The sequence below is a fragment of the Pan paniscus genome, chromosome X (assembly GCF_029289425.2).
Source record: "Pan paniscus chromosome X, NHGRI_mPanPan1-v2.0_pri, whole genome shotgun sequence".
In the NCBI taxonomy this organism is placed as follows: domain Eukaryota; kingdom Metazoa; phylum Chordata; class Mammalia; order Primates; family Hominidae; genus Pan; species Pan paniscus.
Genome location: NC_073272.2, coordinates 48,490,821 through 48,512,168, shown reverse-complemented (window position 1 = coordinate 48,512,168; position 21,348 = coordinate 48,490,821). Strand labels below are relative to the sequence as shown.

The following is a 21,348-nucleotide window of genomic DNA, read 5'->3' as shown; positions in this document are numbered from 1 at the left end:
TGGTGGCACACAACTGTAATCCCAGCAAAACTCCGTCTCCAAAACAACAACAAACAGCTAAGTATGTTCCTTTTAAATGAGAAAAACAAATTTTAAACATCAAGAATTATCCAATAATCTGGCTGGGCGCAGTGGCTCATGCCTGTAATCCCAGCACTTTGGGAGGCCTAGGTGGGCAGATCACCTCAGGTCAGGAGTTTGACACCAGCCTGGCCAACATGGTGAAACCCTGTCTCTACTAAAAATACAAAAGTTAGCTGGGCATGGTGTCACGCGTCTGTAATCCCAGCTACTCGGGAGGCTGAGGCAGGACAATCACTTGAACCCAAGAGGCGGAGGTTGCAGTGAGCCAAGATTGTGCCATTGCACTCCAGCCTGGGCAACAAGAGTGAAACTCCATCTCAGAAAAAAAAAAAATTATCCAATAATCCAGGCTGTCACTACTAAAAAAAAAATTATCCAATAAAAAATAATTATTTTTGTTATTGTCTTGTGCATGTTTTTTCTCAGTGCTCCAAATGCTGCAAATGTACATGCAGAACCTTTATAAAAATAATAAATGTTATTTTAAAAACTAATCAATCTGCAGTTGTTTCAGTCCTTCTGATTTATGGGCTAGGAGAGGGAGAAGTTGGGTACAAAAGACTGGAAAATTTGTAATTTTAAAATAAGGTTCATTTGTATAAACCTGAAAGTGTATCACTATTTTTGTTAAATATGGAAGAGAAAGATACCTAATCTTACTATCCATTCATAATAACATTCAAAATAAAATTCCTTTTAGCAAAGGAAGCATTATATTGGAAATTCCTTAGATTAAAATAGGTTTTCTACTTCCTTTGCATTGCTCCAGCGTCTCACACACACACACAGACACACACACACAGCTCACAGCTCATATCTCATTAACATAAGATGTAGATTAGAGCATTTTACATTTAATATTTAAAAAATTACGTCAAGTTTTGGCACATGTATGAGTAAATGCATGTTATAGAGTGCTCTTAGTGGTAAGTCATTTTATCAGTCCATTTCAGGTTGCTATAAAAGAATGTCTGAGACTGGGTAATTTATAAAGAAAAGAGTTTCTGGGCCGGGCGAGGTGGCTCACGCCTGTAATCCCAGCACTTTGGGAGGCCAAGGCGGGTGGATCACTGGAGGTCAGGAGTTCGAGACCAGTCTAGCCAACATGGCGAAACCCCATCTCTATTAAAAATTCAAAAATTAGCTGGGCGTGGTGGCATGTGCCTGTAATCTCAGCTACTAGGGAGGCTGAGGAAGAATTGTTTGAACCTGGGAGGTGGAGGTTGCAGTGAGCTGAGATCACGCCACTGCACTCCAGCCTGGACGACAGAAGGAGACTCCGTCTCAAAAAAATAAAGAAAAAAGAAAAAGAGGTTCTGTAGGCTCTCTTAAAGAGGTTCTTTATAAAGAAAAGAGGTACTTTATAAAGAAAAGGGGTTCTGTAGGCTGAGAGGTTCAAGGGCATGGCTCTGGCTTCTGGTGAAGGCTTTTGTGCTACATCACAACATTGTGGAGAAGGTTAATGGGGAAGTGGACATTAGCAAAGAGAAGGAAACCCTTACCCTGCTTTATAGCAACTCACTCTCACGGAGCTAATCCAGTCTCTCTAGAGACAGGACCAAGCCATTCAGGAGGGATTGGGCTGCATAATTCAAACACCTCCCACTAGGCCCCATCTCCCAACACTGCCACACTGGGGATCAAATTTCAACATGAGCTTTGGTGGGGACAAACAGACCATATACAAACCATTGCAGCCATTTTCATTTTAACAACATTTATTACAAATCACATTTTATAAACACTAGATAAATTACATATAAAAGCTAGACATAAATATAAGGAAGCAAAACAAAAACAGCAGTACTATTAATGCAAGAGAAATAAGCTAATATAATATTTAAACACATATAACTTAATAAAATTACCAATTTTTCATTGTTAATTTTTCATAAATTCAAAAGCTATTCAGAAATGAAATGTAATACATTCTGATTACTATCAAAGGTTAGAATTATAGAAACAACCACCATAGCACTACTTATTTTTTAAAATCGTTTCAAACATTCAGAAGCCAAATGACTGTCCTTAAAGACAAATTAAATGGGTAAAAGGTCTTATCTAAAAGAAGAATACAAAATTTTAAGCTTTGGTTAATAGATAATAAGTGTAGTGGAAATTTTTAAATTAACATCTCCCTTATATGTTATATTCCTGAGTTGTTGCTCAAATATCATAAAGAACTTAGTTTATAGCTTTATATAACATTGCATTTTATTTTTGAAAAACAAAAAGTATTGTTATTATTTGAAATGTGAATAATGGTGTTTAATAATATCATCATGGCCAGGCGCGGTAGCTCACACCTGTAATCCCAGCTCTTTGGGAGGCTGAGGTGGACGGATCACCTGAGGTCAGGAGTTCGAGACCAGCCTGACCAACGTGGAAAAACCCCATCTCAACTAAAAATACAAAAATTAGCCAGGTGTAGTGGCGCATGCCTGTATTCCCAGCTACTCAGGAGGCTGAGGCAGGAGAATCGCTTGAACCCAGGAGGCGGATGTTATGGTGAGCCGAGATCGCGCCATTGCACTCCAGCTTGGGCAACAAGAGTGAAACTCCACCTCAAAAATAATAATAATAATAATAATAATAATATAATCATAACAGGATGGAGTCCCTTTAATTTAGCTTAACTAAGGGAAAAACTAATGCCGTCTGACCATTATTTGCAAAGATCATTTGTAAATTGTGATCAAAATTATATTAAATCTGTCACCAACTTTTATTTGCACCTTATGAAATCATGTTGATTTTGTAGTATTGAATGCCCTTATAAAAGAATTGAAATTATGCAGTGCTAATGGTTAGCACAAGGCCACGCACAGGGTGAGCGCTCAATATTACTAATTAATTTAAAGTGAAAATCTTTTAATGTATTATTTCTGCACCTTAACATGCAATTCAATGTAGTAGTTATTAACCCAAAAATATCCAAAAACATTTTAAACATGAAAATACATTTTAGTAACAATCATAGGAATGTTTACAAGTGGTTATTTTCAGTCTTAGTTTTATCAAAATAGAATTAAATTTCAGATTCCTTTTAAAAATAGGCCTATGAAAGCTGATTTCCTAATAGCTGCTATATGTGATGTGGATGGCAGATTCAGTGCCTTCTCACAAGTTCAACCTATTGACACCTCCTGAACCAATTACTTTAGATTACAACATACCCCTTAAAACAGAGTTTCCCCTGAAGACTGAATCCGTGCATCTGAGGACTGGGTCCAAGAATGTGGATTTTTAAACAAGTAGCTCTCCTCTGCTTCCTGGTAAATTATTATGATCAGGTAGATTTGGGAAACAGTGCTTTAAAGCAACCAAAATCATTATATCATACTTGAACATTACTTGATATGAATGGCATATCTAATGAAAAATCAAATGTATCAAGCTTTTTAATAATCTGCATAGCTTATCATCATGCCTATTTCTTACCTAAAAGTCACAAGGTTTTGTTCTAATTCTCTTGATAGCCCACAAGAGCTAATAAAAGTTATCACCTTTTTAAAAACTGCTGGTGATTGGGCTTCTACAGTTTTAGCATTGCATATACCTTTTCTTATCAGGAAGCAGAAGAGTCATATAGCAGTTGTATTAAAAAACTAAACAATGTGTAATTTATTCAAATAATCATACTACTTACGAAGTAGTCTTTAAATAGCTATACCAACATCTGTTAGTAGAGTTACTTGCCAAGCTGGTTATCAAATGCCTATTTCTTTAAAAAATTCAATTTACAAAGTATTATGTCAACTCCATGTACAAAATCTCATTTGCCATATAATGCAACTAGGAAGCAATTATATAACTGGATATGTGTACATAAAAATGTGCATAGGTTCATTCTAATTGATCGACTAGTAACAAATCCCTCTAAATTGAAAAAGGTAAAATAAGCAATGATATGGAGTCTCAAAAAAAGTATCATGGAGCACTGAGGAAAGTTTAAATTATTAGAGATTTGAAAGAACATTTAAATAGGATTAAAATAATAAACTGTTAGCTACTTCTGTTTTCTAATAAGAATATCATATGCAGAGAAACAAAACTGCAAGCTTATTAAAATGGGTTAAATAGCTTTTAAGCTGATTAAAACTACTTAATTTAAAATGAATTATTTTTGAACCTCAAGTAAATGATGTAATAGTCAACAATTTATTAAAAAATAAACTTTAAAAGTTTTAGCATTAGTAAAAACCATTGCTAATACACAAAAGTGTATTATCAAATTCTATATTCACAAGTTGGGAAAGGCTTAATACCAAGTCCTGGTTCCACATTGCACTTCATATTCCCATCTGTATATCAGCAAAGTTGTAGAAGCTGTCTACATCTCCAGATGCCGTCTCCTTGCTTTCAGATACAAACATCTATTTTAAATAGAAAATTAAAAAAAAAATAAGTACCAAGTACTTCAGAATGCCAAAGCCCATGTTCTCCACAGAACAGTTCCAAGCTAATTATTCAAAAGAAGTTCATCATTTATAATGACAATATTTAATCTGTAGATTTTCTTTAGAATTCATGTAATACAGTTTGAATAGCTATAATGTAAATTAAGCTCTTTTGGAAGCACTTATATAATTAAGGTCTCTGCTTTCATAATACTTGAGTTGTATTTTATTACATCTGGACTTTTACAACACTCAATATTATGGAAGCTACTGAATAAGAGTCACTTCAAAAACTCTTTGTTTCTTCTATTTTCTAATAATAATCTCAGTAGTCTGAGCAGCAAAACTTGAGATTATCCCTTTCAAAGCTGCTAAAGATATATTACTATTTTTTATTTTATTTTATTTTATTTATTTTTGAGACAGAGTCTTGCTCTGTTGCCCAGGCTGGAGTGCAGTGGTGCAATCATGGCTCACTGCAGCCTAGACTTCTGGACTCAAGTGATTCTCCTGCCTCAGCCCCCCAAGTAGCTGGTACTAATGGTGTGTACCACCACGCCTAGCTAGTTTTTTTTTTTTTTTTTTTTTTTTTTTTTTTTACTTTTTGTAGTCTCACTATGTTGCCCAGACTGGTCTTGAACTCCTGGGCTCAAGCAGTCTTCCCGCTTCAGCCTCCCAAAGTGCTGGGATTACAGGTGTGAGCCACCACACCCAGCCTGTTATTTTTAAATAAACTATCTGCTAAACATCAATGAAGCAATACTCAATAGAACCCTTCTAAAGTAGCTTTTACAAATGTCAGCAAGGAATTAGAGCAGATGTGGGTTCTATTCTAGCTTTATCATAAACTAGCATATGATGCTGACAATTTAATAAACCTCTGTGGGCTCAGTAACTACACCTGTAAAATGAGAAAGCTGGATTAGATAATCTCTAAATCATTCAGCTCTAAAAGTCCAAATTATAACCATTTTATCTCTCAGTTTCCTTTTCTATTCAACCTGGTATTTTCCCTCTCCCTTAGTACTACTGTGATGATAAAATGAGATCAAAGACAAAGTACTTTAATTTTTGTAAATTCAAGGAATCATAAGCCAAATCAGATGATAAAACCAAAATGTCCTCCCAGGTATTTATCAAAAAGTAGTCAATTATAGATTTGCTAATGTAATCCTCTATGTTTGGTTTTAAATTTATTTATGTCTGCAATTCTTAGATACAGCAACTTCATCAATATATTTAGAAAATGCCTACATGTGATGATTTCTATGTATATCTGAAGTTCAATTTTTGGTGAAGCATTACTGAAGCAAGTAAAAATGAACCCTGGGCAACAGAATCATCCATCTAAAGACTATAATCTTAGAAATAAAATATTTTCAACAAATCAGTATTTTTAAAAATGCAAAGACTTGAAAAGACATTTGATGAGACTTTTTACTTTAGAAACATATACTATAGAAGGTTTTTAATAAATAGATTCTTATTTTGTAATTATTTTAAACAATTAAAGTTTAGTTTGGCAGAAAAAAATCACAGCTTAGTTCCCAATTATTTATCAAAGGTTCTAAAAATCATGATCTGCTTTAAACACACACACACACACACACACACACACACACACACACACACACACACAACAAAAATTCCAAGCAACATTAGGGACAAAAGTATTAAAGTATTATTTGACTGTAAGGAAAAGGAGATGAAATGAAAAGTTAGATTGAAATACAGTCAATAAAATCTTGTACCTTGGTCCCATTGAATATCTCGTTTACAATAAGTTGACATCCTTCTACAGCACCATCTCCATTAAACTCCAAGGCAATAACAGGACCTATAAGCAAACCCAAGAAACGTTTTCTTAACACAAATACAAATATATTCTAAATTTAATCTTTTTATTCTTCCCTGAAGAATCTCCAGCATCTTCTTTGAGGGTGAAAGAGAAGGAAGAGGAAAGCAGACAGATGGGACATATCACCTCAGCTGCTTCTTCCTACGCTAATCATAAAACAAATTAACACAGTCTCATAACAAGTAGCTTCAGTACTATTATAGGACTAGTGTCACATTTTTAAAGTGTTGTAAATAGTCTGGCTTTTCTGGTTCTCATTCTTCTATAAAAACCACAGAAATTCTACTCATTTAGGAGTATAAAAATAGTTGATAAAATAGCAAATAAGATCAAAAGCAATCCAAGTCAACATAAGTAGGTTTTGCCAGGCAGCCAGCCTTGCTTCCAACTCTCCTACTTACCAGCCAAGTTCTAGGCCACCAATAATGAAGCTAAGCCAAATAAGAATTGAGGCCAGGCACCAAAAGTGATGACCATCTGAAAGTATTTTCCTTGAGTGTGTCTTAAAGCTACATTCTAGAAACATAGACAAAGTTTTTATTTTTTAATCCTTTTAATAGAATATCTGTGCCTCCTTTCTCATACATTAATTTGAAAACATTAAAAACCTCCTACAGTGATGGAAAAGTCTTGATCTCCAGGAAATTACAAATGTATTGAAAGAAGACATAAACCCACTAAACAAATACAAACCAACATAGAATAATGAAGTACTAAGTAATGAAATACTAGAGTGAATGAATATGAAACACTAAATTGAATGTAACCGTGTGCTGCAGTACAAGGTACAAGAATGAGAAAGAAAAGGTTACGCTACATTGGGCATCAAGATAACTGAAGGCTTGTGATTTTTTTTTCTTGGAGGCTTGTGATATAATACAGGCAACAAATACAGAAAAGGCAGGATATAGTGGTCCCTAGGTATCTGCAAGGATTGGTTCCATTTGTTGCTCAAATCCCTTATATATTAATAAAATGGTATAGTATTTGCATATAACTTATGCACATCCTCCTGTATACTTTATTAAAAATGTATTAAAATTTCCTTTAGAGATAGAATCTCACGGCTGGGCACAGTGGTTCATGCTTGTAATCCTAGAATTTTGGGAGGCCTAGGCAGGAGGATCACAAGCCCTGGAGTTGAAGACCAGCCTAGGCAACAAAGCAAGACCCCGTCTCTACAAAAAATTAAAAAATTAGCTGGGTGCAGGGTCACAGGCCTGTAGTCCCAGCTACTCGAGGGACTGAGATGGAAAGATCACTTGACCCCAGGAGTTTGAGGTTATAGCAAGCCATGATCAAGCCACTGCACTCTAGCCTGGACAACAGAGCGAGACCATGTCTCAAAAAAAAAAAATAGATATGGGGTCTCACTATGTTGCTCAGTCTGGTCTCAAACTCTTGGCCTCAAGCAATCCTCTTGCCTTCACCCCTGGCCAGGAGTTCAAGAACATATTGTAATAAAACATCTAACCTTACAAAAGAAAAGCTTAAAATCTTAAATTTTTATTTAGAAATATCAATGTAAACTCATGATCTTTTCCTTTTTAAAAATACATAGTTTCTAGCTATGTCCACTGAAAAAGCTTAAAAGAAATGACAACCCAGTAATACACAGCACCTAACATGTATTTCTAAATATCATTCTAAATATCATTCCCCACTAAAAATAACTAAGTAATCTTAGAAAAATAGATGATTCCATGTCTGGGGCAAGAAATGGATTAAGGTCAACGTGGAATATTTTCTTCAGCCAAAAAGTAATGAAGCTATCAAAGGCCAGTGGGGTTCTATCAAAAGGAGACAGAAGCCAGCCTGAAGGGGCTCCCAATGGCCAAAGATGAGACATAGTGAAACAGAAGGAATAATGACTCTGATTTATTAAAATTAATAAATATATAAAAAGTCATGAGTTCATAATGATACTTAGATCCTCCTTACTACCAGATATTTTTAAGGAAAATAAAAAAAGAAGAGAGAAACAAAATTCACTGTATACCAATGGAGGTTGCTAGGGTACCAATTCACTACTCTGAAAATTGATGCTTATTTTTCTCTTTATTTATTCTGCTTTTCTGACATGAAGCATATTTCAAGTTAACCAAACAGCTCTGGCATACGAGTTCTGTTAACATCTGTTAATAAATGCAGAGGTAGTGACAAGATTGAAAAGAAAGTTTGCTAAAAAAAAAAAAAGAAAGAAAGAAAATACAGAAAACAGTCATTTTGCAACGCCTATTAAAACAATTGGTTCAGGCAACAATCATCAATGGTTTTAGCATCCCACAGAGAAGACTGCAGGAAACTCTACAATAAAAAGATAAGGTCGTCACCGTGTAAACCCAACCATTAAATCTTAGTATCCCTAAAAGTACAACAATCAAATATTATGTGCCTTCTCAATGAATGCAACAGGAAACAGTACCATCTATGTATTCCTGCCAAAAAAAAATTAAAAAATAAAAGTAAAAAAATAACTAAACCTGAACGTAAACAAGGCTTTGATCTAACTTCTAGTCTGCAAGAAATATGGAGGAACGAATTAAACAACCTCATAAATACTATAACATAATTGACCAAGCTTCTTTCCCAAGACAAAGGCAAGAAAAAAGTAGTAGAGGGGGAACACCTGTTTTTGATTTAAGAGTGATAGAAGATTAAAAAAAAAAAACCAAATACAGTAAGTGGGTCTATTTTAGATCTGGATCAAATTAACTGTAAAAACACAAAGAATTATTTTAGTAAGTAGGTAAATCTGCATATGGACTGAATATTAGAGGATACTAAGGAATTATTGTTAATTCTGTTAAATGTGATAATGCACTGTAGTTAAGAAAACATTTTTAATTTTGTTTTAAGATAATGAAATATTTAGGGATGAAATGACAGGATGAATCAATTTGATTAAAATGTTTTAGCAAACAATGAGTTTTTTTTTAAGTATGGCAAGAAGTTGATGAAACTGGGTGATGGGTACACATGGGGGTCATTGTACTCTCCACATTTAGTACATTTGGAAATTTGCAAAATGAGTTTAAAAAGTACTTTAAACCTAATAAATACTGAACTAAAAAGAAAAAGTTGATAATAAATGTAGGGTTTCCAGTTTTGCAAGGTAGAAAGTTTGAATTAAGGTAGAATATAGTTTCATCACTACAAGGAAATATAGTGTGTGTGTGTATTTAAGTTAGACATTTATTATTAAAAGTTCCAGTCTTTCTATAAAGAACATGTAATCTAGAATTCAGAAATACAATCTTGGTAGAATTACTCAGGTATATAACTTCATTGATATTGACTAGAATATGATAAACTTCCAATAAATGACCTAATAATTTTCCAACAAAAAAGTGGACAAATGCATTTGTTTTAACATGTGTGGATAATCTTAAATTTAAAAAGACTACAATGTTTGTCTTATATGCTTGACATAGATTTGCAACTCAGTAGTATATGGTGTTCCTAGAACGCAGCTGAAGACCTGGTATGTAGAGGAAATATGAGGGGTGGTGCTAGAAGACAGACATCTGTGGAATGATTCACATCCTCTCAAATTAGGAGGATGGAGGCCTGCTTCATTAAGAAGCTCAGGGTCGGGTGGGGGTGGGGAAAACACTTAGCAACATGGGGAACCGTCAGGGGAATCTCCTTATTTCTGTTCTGCATATGAAGACTCCTATAGCAGCCAGGTGAGGCTCTCTAGTTTAATAAAAATCATGGGAAGAGTCTGAAGACTCTTCATAAGTGTTAATAGGGATTTTTATCAGCTTATTTTGGTTGCAGTTTCCAATTTTTGAAAATGTTTAGGTAATCTTTTCCACCTTCCCAAATCCTAATTCTTTAGATTCATCAGTGTTGAACCAATGCTTTCTCATGTCTCAATTCTTTGTTTATGCATTCTTTTCATATGTATTAAACAAACAAAAACCCTTAAAAAAACTACAGTGTTGACAATGCACTTGCTAAGCACTACTAAATTTTTTAAAAACTACAATGTTGACAACACACTTGTTAAACACTACTATTTGTCCCTCTATCTAATGATGATGCCAATTACTGTGATTATTTCTAACTGAACTATGAGGTCAACAAGGATTACTGGTCATGTTTTTAGTGTTTTAATATGAACATCTTATTCAGAGAGTTCATGGTAGCTTTAGATCTAAATATTTCAGCTGTCATGAAAAATTGTGAGACTCTGAAGCAGACAAAAAAGATTTCTGGATGTCTTATCTAGTGAACCCTTCTGAGATCTAACATGACCTTGGAACAAGCCACTATGTCTCAATTAGATTACTGCAACAGCCTCCTAGCTGGTCTTTCTGCTTCCCCATTAAAGTGACCAGTGACAGGATTTACACTTTAAAAGGACCATGACATTCCTCTGCTCTAAAACTGCCTATAAAGTATGATCTATATTTTTATTTTTAATTGCTCTAAAAATAAGTGACAGTTCAGGCCAGGCACAGTGGCTCACTCCTGTATTCCTAGCAGTTTGGGAGGCTGAGGCAGGCAGATCGCTTTAGCCCAGGAGTTCAAGACCAGCCTAGGCAACATGGCAAAGCCCCATCTCTACAAAAAAATACAAAAATTAGTCAGGCGTAGTAGCCCATGTCTGTAGTCCAAGCTATTCGGGAGACTGAGGTAGAAGAATCAGCTGAGCTCTGGAGGTCGAAGCTGCAGTGAGCCGAGATCAAGCCACTGCGCTCCAGCCTGGGCATCAAAGTGAGATCCTGTCTCAAAAACAAACACACAAACAAACAAACAAACAAAAAAACACCAGACAGTTCAAAGCAATAACATTAACAACGTATTAGGTGTTTATAGCATATACAACAGTAATATATGACAATAATGACACAGGGATGAGAAGGAAGAATTAAGAATATAATGTTATCAGGTCCTTAGATGACAGGTGAAGTTGTGTAATATTAGAAGGTAGACTCAAATTATTTAAAAATATTTGCTGTAAAACCCAACATAACCATTAAATAAGTTTTTGAAGAAGAGGTATAAATATGTCAATAGACAAGATTAAGTGGAATTATAAAACTGCTAAAAAGAAAAAGAGGTAATAAGAAAAAAAGAACAACTGGAACAAATCAGCTAGCAAAATGAAAGATTTTGATCCAACTGTATCAATAATCCCTTTCAATGTGAATGGTCTAAATACAGCAGTTAAAAGAGACTGGATTGAAAAGCAAAAACCAACTACATGCTGTCTACAGAACACTCACTTTAAATATACAGCCTTGATAAGCTACAAGAAAAAAAGATAAATCTTTACAATAAAACACTAACCAAATGAAAGCTAGAGTAGCTATATTAATTTGAGATGAAGTAGATTTCAGAACAAGGAAAATTATCAGAGATAAAGAAAGACATCAGAGTCGGACATGGTGGCTTGTGCCTGTAATCCCAGCTACTCAGGAGGCTGAGGTGGGAGGATTACTTGAGCCCCAGGAGTTCGAGGCTGCAGTTGAGCTATGACTGCACCACTGTACCCCAGACTGGGTGACAGAGCAAGAACCCCTCTCTTAAAAAAATGAGGGACATCACATAACCATGAAGGATTCTCCAAGAAGATATAACAATCCTAAATGTGTGTGCACATAATAACAGAGCTTCAAAATACATGAGACAAAACCTGACAGGATCTGAAAAGAGAAACAGACAAATCCAAAATTACAGTTGGAGGCTTCAACACTCCTCTCTCATTGATTTATGGAACAAGTAGGCAGAAAATCAGCAAGGATACAGATAACCTGAATAGCACTATCAACCAACTTGACCTAGTGGACATTTATAGAAAATTCAACCAAGCAACAGCAGATTACACATTCTTCTCAGATGCACATAGAATATTCACCAAGATAAGCCATATTCTGTGCCATAAAATACATTTTAATATAAAAAACAGAAATCATACAAATGTGTATTCTTGGACCATAACAGGATTTAGAAATCAATAATAGAAATACACTTGGGCAATCCCCAAATGTTTGGAAATTAAACAATTATACTTCTAAATAATCCGTGGATCAAGTGAGGTCTCAAGGGAAACTAAAAAATAGTTTTAACTAAATCAGTGGTCAACATACTTTTTCTGTAAAGGGCCAGACAGGAAATATTTCAGGCTTTGTGCACCATAATGTAATAGATAAAAGAAAGAGTGGCTGGGTGTGGTGGCTCACGCCCGTAATCCCAGCACTTTGGGAGGCTGAGGCGGGCAGATCACCTGATGTCAGGAGTTTGAGACTAGCCTGGCCAACATGGTGAAACCCCATCTCTACTGAAAATACAAATATTAGCCGGGCGTGGTGGCGGGCACCTGTAATCCCAGCTACTCGGGAGGCTGAGGCAGGAGAATCGCTTGAACCCGGGAGGTGGAGGTTGCAGTGTGCCACTGCACTCCAGCCTGGGTGACGAGAGCAAAACTCCATCTCACAAAAAAAAAAAAAAAAAAAAAAAAAGGAATGAGCGTGGCTGTGCTCCAATAAGACTTCACTTATTAAAGCAGGCAGTGGGCCATAATTTGCCAAACTCTGAATTAAATAAAAATGAAAATACAACATATCAAAATTTGTGAGATGCGCTAAAGCAGTGCTTAAAGGAAAAAGTGTAACATTAAATAACAGATATAGTCAATCCTCATTATATGCAGATCCCTTCGTTTCAAATTTACCTACTTGCTAAAATTCATTTCTAACTCCCCAAATCAATGCTTGCAGTGCTTTCATGGTTATTTGTGGACATGCATAGTGGCAAAAAATTAGAATTGCCTGATGTGCATGCTCCCAGCTGAGGCTGAACAAGGTGACACTCTGCCTGTTTCAGCTGTTGTACTATAAGAAAGTGTCCTTTGTGAGGTCTAGGTAGTGCCGTATTTTCACATTTTTGTGCTTTTTGTTGGTGATTTTACCTGTTTAAAATATCCCCTAGGCCAGGCACAGTGGCTCATGCCTGTAATCCCAGCACTTTGGGAGGCTGAGGAGGGAGGATTGCTTGAGGCCAGAAGTTCAAGATCAGCCTGGGTAACATGGCAAGACCCCAACTCTACAACATTGTTTAAAAAAATAGCTGGGGGCTGGGCGTGGTGGCTCATGCCTGTAATCCCAGCACTTTGGGAGGCCAAGTTGGGTGGATCACCTGAGCCCAGCAGTTCAAGACCAGCCTGGGCAACAAAGCAAGACCCTGTCTCTTTTATGTTAAAAAAAAATAGCTGGGCATGGTGGAGTGTACCTGTAGTCCTAGCTCCTTGCGAGTCTGAGGTGGGAGGATCACCTGAGCCCATGAGTTTGAGGTTACAGTGAGCTATGGTCATACCACTGCACTCTACCCTGGCTGACAGAGCAAGACCCTGTCTCCAAAAAAATAAAATAGCCCCCAAACACAGTGCTGAAGTGCTGTCTAATGGCTCCTAAACTGAGGAAAGTTGTGATGTGCCTCATGAGAAAATGTGTTAGATAAGCTTTGCTCCAGCATCAGTTCTAGTGCTGTTGGCTGTGAGTTCAATGTTAATGAATCAACAGTATATGCTAAATAAGGTATCTTTAAACACACATTAAACAAAGTTATGTATTGCACCAGGCGCGGTGGCTCACGCCTGTAATCCCAGCACTTTGGGAGGCCGAGGCAGGCGGATCACCTGAGGTCAGGAGTTTGAGACCAGCCTGACCAACATAGAGAAACCCCATCTCTACTAAAAATACAAAATTAGCCGGGCGTGGTGGCACATGCCTGTAATCTCAGCTACTCAGGAGGCTGAGGCAGGAGAATCCCCTGAACCCGGGAGGCGGGGGTTGCGGTGAGCCGAGATCACACCATTGCACTCCAGCCTGGGCAACAAGAGCAAAAGTCTGCCTCAAAAAAAAAAAAAAAGTATGTATGAAAACCTACAACTGACGGCCGGGCACGGTAGCTCACGCCTGTAATCCCAGCGCTTTGGGAGGCCGAGGTGGGCGGATCACCGAGACCAGCCTGACCAACATGGAGAAACCCCGTCTTCATTAAAAATACAAAATTAGCCGGGCGTGGTGGCGTGCCTATAATCCCAGCTACTCAAGAGGCTGAGGCAGGAGAATCACTTGAACCTGGGAGGCAGAGGTTGCGGTGAGCCAAGATCGCGCCATCGCAGTCCAGCCTGGGCAACAAAGAGCAAAACTCCGTCTTAAAAAAAAAAAAAGAAAACCTACAACTGACATAATTCCTTTTAAAATTTTTAATTTAATTTTTTTAAGAGATGGGGGTCTCACTTTGTTGTTCAGGCTGGTCTTGAACTCTTTGCTTCAAGCAATCTTCCTGCTTTGGCCTCCCAAATTGCTGGGATTACAGGCATAAGCAACTGTGCCTAAACCTGACATCGATGTTTTTGTTGTTTTGAGACAGGATCTCCTTGGGTCACTCCCCCCAAGGCTGGAGTGCAGTGATGTGATCTCAGCTAACTGCAACCTCTGCCTCCCAGGCTCAAGTGATCCTCCCACCTCAGTCTCCCAAGTAGCTGGGACTACAGGCACGCACCATCACACACCCAACTAATTTTTGTATTTTTTTGTAGAGATGAGGCTTTGCCTTGTTGCCCACGCTGGTCTCAAACTCCTGGGCTCAAGTGATCCACCTGCCTCAGCCTCCCTAAGTGCTGGGACTACAGGCATGAGCCACTGCGCCTGGCCACTGACATTCTTTTTTTTTTTTTTTTTTTGAGATGGAGTATCGCCTTGTCTCCTAGGCTGGAGTGCAGTGGCACGATCTTGGCTCACTGCAACCTCCACCTCCCGGGCTCAAGCGATTCTCCTGCCTCAGCCTCCCAAATAGCTGGGATTACAGACAAGTGCCACCACGCCTGGCTAATTTTTTGTATTTTTAGTAGAGACGGGGTTTCATCATGTTGGCCAGGCTGGTCTCAAACTTCTGGCCTCAAGTGATCCACCCACCTTGGCCTCCCAAAGTGCTGGGATTACAGGTGTGAGCCACTGCGCCCGGCCTACATCATTCCTAAGGGTGAGACTGAACACTTGCAGAATAGTGATGGAAGGCATCTTTGCCTTGCTCCTGAGATCAGCCTCCAGAGTAGCTGGGGCTACAGGCGCATGACACCATGCTCGGCTCATTTTTTTTTTCTTTTTGCAGAGACAAAGTCTCATTATGTTGCCTAGGCTGGTTTCGAACTCCTGGGCTCAAGCAATCCTCCTGCCTCGGCCTCCCAAAGTGTTGGGATTACAGGCATGAGCCACCACGCCTGGCCTATCTTGACAAATTCCCTGTGAATCTAAAATTGTTTCAAAATTAAAAGTTGATTTAAAAAACACAATGAGATATCATGACACACCTATTGGAAAACTGACAATAGCAAATGCTAGCAAATTACCCAAGTGACTTGAAAAGTTATGTACACTCAAAAACCTATATACAATGCAGGTCCCTCAAAAAACTAAAAATAGAACTACAACATGATCCAGCAATTCCACAACTGGGTACAGATCCAAAAGCAAGGAAATCAGTATGTCAAAGAGATAGTTGCACTCATGATCACTGCAGCACTATTCATAATTGTCAAAATATGAAATCGGCCTAATTGCCCATCAACAGATAAATGGATAAAGAAAATGTGTTACCCTTATACAATGGAATATTAGTCAGCCATAAAAGGAATGAAATCCTGTCATTTGCAGCAACATGGATGGAACTAGGGACCACTAGTTAAGTGAAATAAGCCAAGCACAGAAAGACAAATATCACATGCTCTCACTCATATGTGGGGGCTAAAAAAAGTGGATCTCATGAAGATAGAGAGTAGACTGGTGGTTATCAGAGGCTGGAAAAGGGGACAGTGGGGTGGGGGGGAATGTGGAGGAAAAAAGAGAATGTAAATGTATTACCACTGAACTGTATACTTAAAAATGGTAAAGGTGGTAAATTATGTATGTATATTTTACCTTAATAAAAAAACTTACACACAAATGTTTATACTGGCTTTATTCATAATTGGCAAAACTGGAAACAAGCAGGATGTCCAACAATTGAATGGAAAAACAAACTGGTACATCAATACAAGGAATACTATTCAGCAATAAAAAGGAACAAGTTGGCTAGGAGCGGTGGCTCACGCCCGTAATCCCAGCACTTTGGGAGGCCGAGGCGGGCGGATCGCCTGAGGTCGGGAGTTCGAGACCAGCCTGGCCAGCATGGTGAAACGCCATCTCTACTAAAAATACAAAAATTAGTCGGGCGTGGTGGCAGGCACCTGTAATCCCGGCTACTCGGGAAGCTGAGGCAGGAGAATCGCTTGAACCCAGGAGGTGGAGGTTGCAGTGAGCCAAGATCACGCCATTGCACTCCAGCCTGGGCAACAGAGTGAGACTCCTTGTCAAAAAAAAAAGACAAAAGAAAAAAAAAGGAACAAGTTATTGAGTCACCTAGCAAGAAGACTGAATCACAAATGCATTTTAATAAATGAAGCCAGACCCAAAAGGCTACATGTTGTATGATTCCATTTATGGTACACTCTGGAAAAGACAAAATCATAGGGACAGGAGACAAATCAGTTGCCAGGAGTTGTGGTTGACTGACGAAAGGGGCCACACAAGGGAAATTTTTAGGGAGAACTGTTTTCCATGGCACTGGGGTGATAAGTAGGGTGGTGGACTTTATGCACTCATCAAAACTCATGCCAACTGAATGTTACTGTATGCAAATTTTAAAAAATTAACCAAGATGTCACAGTATCCAAGGATGGAATGAAGCTTGTAACAAATGAATCTAACAGTATTAGAAATGTGTGCCAATACTTCAATGAAGGGATAAGGGAAAAAGGAGCTAACCTCAGGACTTTGGAAAACTGTTTTGAGTGGCTACTGTAAGGCTAAAGAAAAGACTGTACAATACCAACTGCACTCTAGTTGGCAAATAAGTTTCTCACAGGGGTATGGGTTAGTAATTCTAAAACTATATTATATTTATACTAGGGTTAAACAAATAAGTGAATAAAATGGACATAATGGAAGCCAGGTTTCTCACTTTCAGAGTAAAAAGTCACAAAAAAGCAAGGGAAGGGATGCTAGAATGAACCCTGTGGTGCTGGATTAGGGTCAGAGGTATTTTAATAGATAGATAGATACAGGATTATAGATGTGTGTGTATATACAGGTTAATAGTCATACATGTATTTTTTACCTTTGTCTGTTGAAAGGGCCTAGAACCAGTGGTACCCCATTAGTAAAGGGCACACCTAGCACCCAAATCATGGTTTCTAACTATCATTCTAGAATAAAAGAAACCAGCATTCCTTGGAGAAATGGTTGATACTAGTTCTGGAGCAAGGAAAAATACAGGATGGGCCTGGAGCATCTTGTAGGGCCAGGAAGTAAGGAAGTGTTCAAAATTCAAAAGGATGGGGCATGTCAAAGGGACAAAAAAGCCAATCTAAAAGAGCTCCAGATGGTTAAAACCAGAACAATTTGATAGTATTGGATTATAGCTTAAAAGAATAAAATACACACCCATGAGAAATAAATGATTGAATAAATGGGGAGAAGGGACAAATCTTTTTTTTTTTTTTTTTGAGACAGAGTCTCACTCTGTCGCCCAGGCTGGACTGCGGTGGCAATCTTGGCTCACTGCAATCTCCGCCTCCCAGGTTCAAGTGATTCTCCTGCCTCAGCCTCCCGAGTAGCTGGGACTACAGGCATGCGCCACCACATCCAGCTAATTTATGTATTTTTAGTAGAGATGGGGTTTCACCATGTTGGCCAGGATGGTCTCAATCTCTTGACCTCGTGATCCGCCTGCCTCAGCCTCCCAAAGTGCTGGGATTATAGGCGTGAGCCACCACACCCAGCCAGGACAAATGTTTCTTACAGAATTCCAAATAATGTATGTGGATATTCCTGTCTCCCGATGGTAGAGCTTAATTCTCCTCTCCTTGATTGTGTGTTGATCTTAGTGACTCATTTTCAAAGAATGGAGTATGGAAAGGGAAACATGGAAACTTTACGGCAGAGAAATCTGGCAGATACCACCTCATATTGACATCATGTGCCCTGTGATGTCGTGATGAGAAGGGCACTTCCTCTTCCTAAAAACCCATAACCCTAGTCTAACCAGAGGAAAATGTCAGATAAACATAAATTGAGGAACATTCTACAAAATAATTGACCACTACTATTCAAAAGTTTCAAGATTATGAGAAACAAGGAAGACTGAAGAAATGTCACATCTGTCACAGGAAATTAAGGAGACATGGCAACAAAAAGCAATGTGGGATCTTGGATTGAATTCTGGAACTGAAAAAGGACATAAATTGAAAAACTGGTAAAATTTGAATAAAGTCTGTAGTTTAAGTTAGCATTTTACCAATGTAAATTTCTTAGCTTTGACAAATGTACTATGGTTATGTTAACATTTAGGGAAGCTGGGTAAGGGATATACAGAAACTTTCTGTACTATCTTTGCAATTTTTCTGTAAACCTAAAATCATTCCAATATAAAAAGTTTATTTTTAAAAAGCCCACAAATGTCCAGTAGCATCTCATCTCACTCAGACTACTATAGAAGCCAAAGTCTCTACAGTGGCCTACAAGGCCCTTCATTATCTCTCTCTCTACTTCTCAGACCTCATCTACTATGTTTGTTGAATAATTGAATGAATTACTCCCTAAAACAAAAGAACCCAAGTCTGACTAATCTGGAGAACTATCAAAAAAGGAACATTCCAAGGGTACATCTCAAAGATTTCTGAATCAGGCTTTCTGGGGTGGGAGTAGAAAATTTGTTTATTGGCTGGGCTTGGTGGCTTATGCCTATAATCTCAGCACTTTAGGAGGCTGAGGCGGACGGATCACATGAGCCCAGGAGCTTGAGACTAGCCTGGGCAACATGGCAAAATGCCATCTCTACAAAAAATACAAAAATTAGCTGGGTATGGTGGTGCACGCCTGTAGTCCCAGCTACCCAGGAGGCTGAGGTGAATGCATCACTTGAGCCCAGGAGTCAGAGGTGGGAGGATTGCTCGAGCCCCAGAGTCAGAAGTGGGAGGATTGCTTGAGCCCCGAAGACAGGGTTTGCAGTGAGCCGAGATTGCAGCACTGCACTCTAGCCTGGACAACAGAGTGAGACCCTGTCTCAAAAAAAAAAAAAAAAAGAAAGGAAGGAAGGAAGGAAAATTTGTTTATGTATTTATGTATTTGAGACAAGGTCTCGCTCTGCTGCCCAAGCTCGAGTGCAGTGGCGCGATCATGGGTCACTGCAGCCTCAGCCTCCCTGGGCTCAGGTGATCCTCCCACCTCAGCCTCCAAGTAGCTGGGACTACAGGTGCACACCATCACACCCAGCTAATTTTTGTAGAGACAGGGTTTTGCCATGTTGCCCAGGCTGGTCTTGAACTCCTAGGCTCAAGTGATCCGCCTGCCTCAGCCTCCCAAAGTGCTGGAATTACAGGTGTGAGCCACCGTGCCTGGCTGAAAATTTACATTTTTAAAAGCACCCTGGATGGTTCTGAGGATTAGTCAGATTTGGAGATCCTCATGATGGAAAACAATGAATTCTCTTATTAAGCAGTCAAATAGCTTTATTAAATATTAAAAATAAATGTGACTATTGCAACTGAAGAGGAAAATTGAGAGACTCTGAGGTGCAAACTATTTAAGATACATGTGAATTCTCAAAAGAAATAAATAAATAAGACCACCCTTAGTTCAGTACAGTGATTCTCAACTGGGAGCAATTCTGCCTCCCTCCCACACCCCTGGGGACATCTGGAAACATTTTTCGTTGCCACAACTGGGGTGGTGTTTTATTGGCATCTAATAGGTAGAGGCCAGAGATGCTGCCAAACATCTTGTAAGGTATAGGACAGCCTCTCATAACAAAGAATTACCTGGCCTAAAATGTCTGTAGTGCCACAGTTGAGAAACCCTGCCTTAGAATAGGACTGATGGCCACTTTTAGATAAGGGCCCAGTCCATCCAACTCCTGCTAGAATATCTCCACTGCCAGCCTACTCACTATTCCACAGGAATCAGCGCACTGCTGAGCAGCTTAAAAGTTTTCCCCAACTTTTTATTTTGAAAATTTCTATACATTATAGAAGAATTGAAAGAATAGCATAAATATGCATTTGCCCTTCACCTACACCCACCAAAAGTTAACATTTGTCCCCATTTGCTTTATTACAAAATAAACACCATCTATCTGCACATATATGCTTTGTTTTGCTGAGTCATTTGAAAGTAGCAGACATAAGAACACTTCAGCATGTATCTCCTGCATAACCACACCACCATTATTATACCAAAGGATCAATGATAATTCTATCTCATCTTCAAACTTCCCCACTTGTCCCAAAAATGCTTTTTACAGCTCACTCCAACCCAACCTAAGATCCAATCAAGGTTCACTCATTGCATTTAGTTGTTATATCTCTTTAGTCTCTTAATCCAGAATAATTCCCCCATATTTTTTGTTTTCCATTATACTGTCTGAAGAGACCTAGCCAGTTGTCTTGTAGAATGTCTTCTATTTTGGATTTGTCTTATTTCCTTATGGTGTCATTTAACATATTTCTTTTCTTCCTACACTACAAACTAGAAGTTAAGTCTTGGCTTAATTAGATTCAGGTTACTTTGGCAAGAACACTCTACATATGATGTTGTGTATTTTTCAATGCATCACATCACAAATAACACGTTAGGCTGTCCATCAATGATGCTGTTTGATCACTGGGTTAACATGGTGATCACCAAATCTCTGCTGTAAAGGTACACTTCCCCTTTGAATTAGGATGTATAAATATCCTGTTGGGTTTTTTTGTTTGTTTGTTTGTTTTTTTGAGACAGAGTCTTGCTCTGTCGCCCAGGCTGGAGTGCAGTGGCGCGATCTTGGCTCACTGCAAGCTCCACCTCCCGGGTTCACGCCATTCTCCTGCCTCAGCCTCCCGAGTAGCTGGGACTACAGGCGCCCGCCACCACGCCCGGCTAATTTTTTTTTATTTTTAGTAGAGACGGGGTTTCA

At 38.4% G+C, this 21,348-nt stretch overlaps 1 protein-coding gene across 1 annotated transcript in view; it reads right to left on the bottom strand.

Annotated features, from left to right (window-relative positions):
* Positions 1-1,784: 1,784 nt before the first annotated feature.
* Positions 1,785-21,348, bottom strand: part of RP2 (RP2 activator of ARL3 GTPase) — a 47,890-nt gene continuing 28,326 nt past the window's right edge. Inside the window, exons 4-5 of the mRNA XM_003809677.5 lie at positions 6,236-6,321; positions 1,785-4,460 (exon numbers count right to left, since the gene is read on the bottom strand). Of these exons, the coding sequence (XP_003809725.1) occupies positions 4,377-4,460; positions 6,236-6,321 (170 nt within the window). The 3' untranslated portion in view covers positions 1,785-4,376. The remainder of the gene's footprint in view (positions 4,461-6,235; positions 6,322-21,348) is intronic.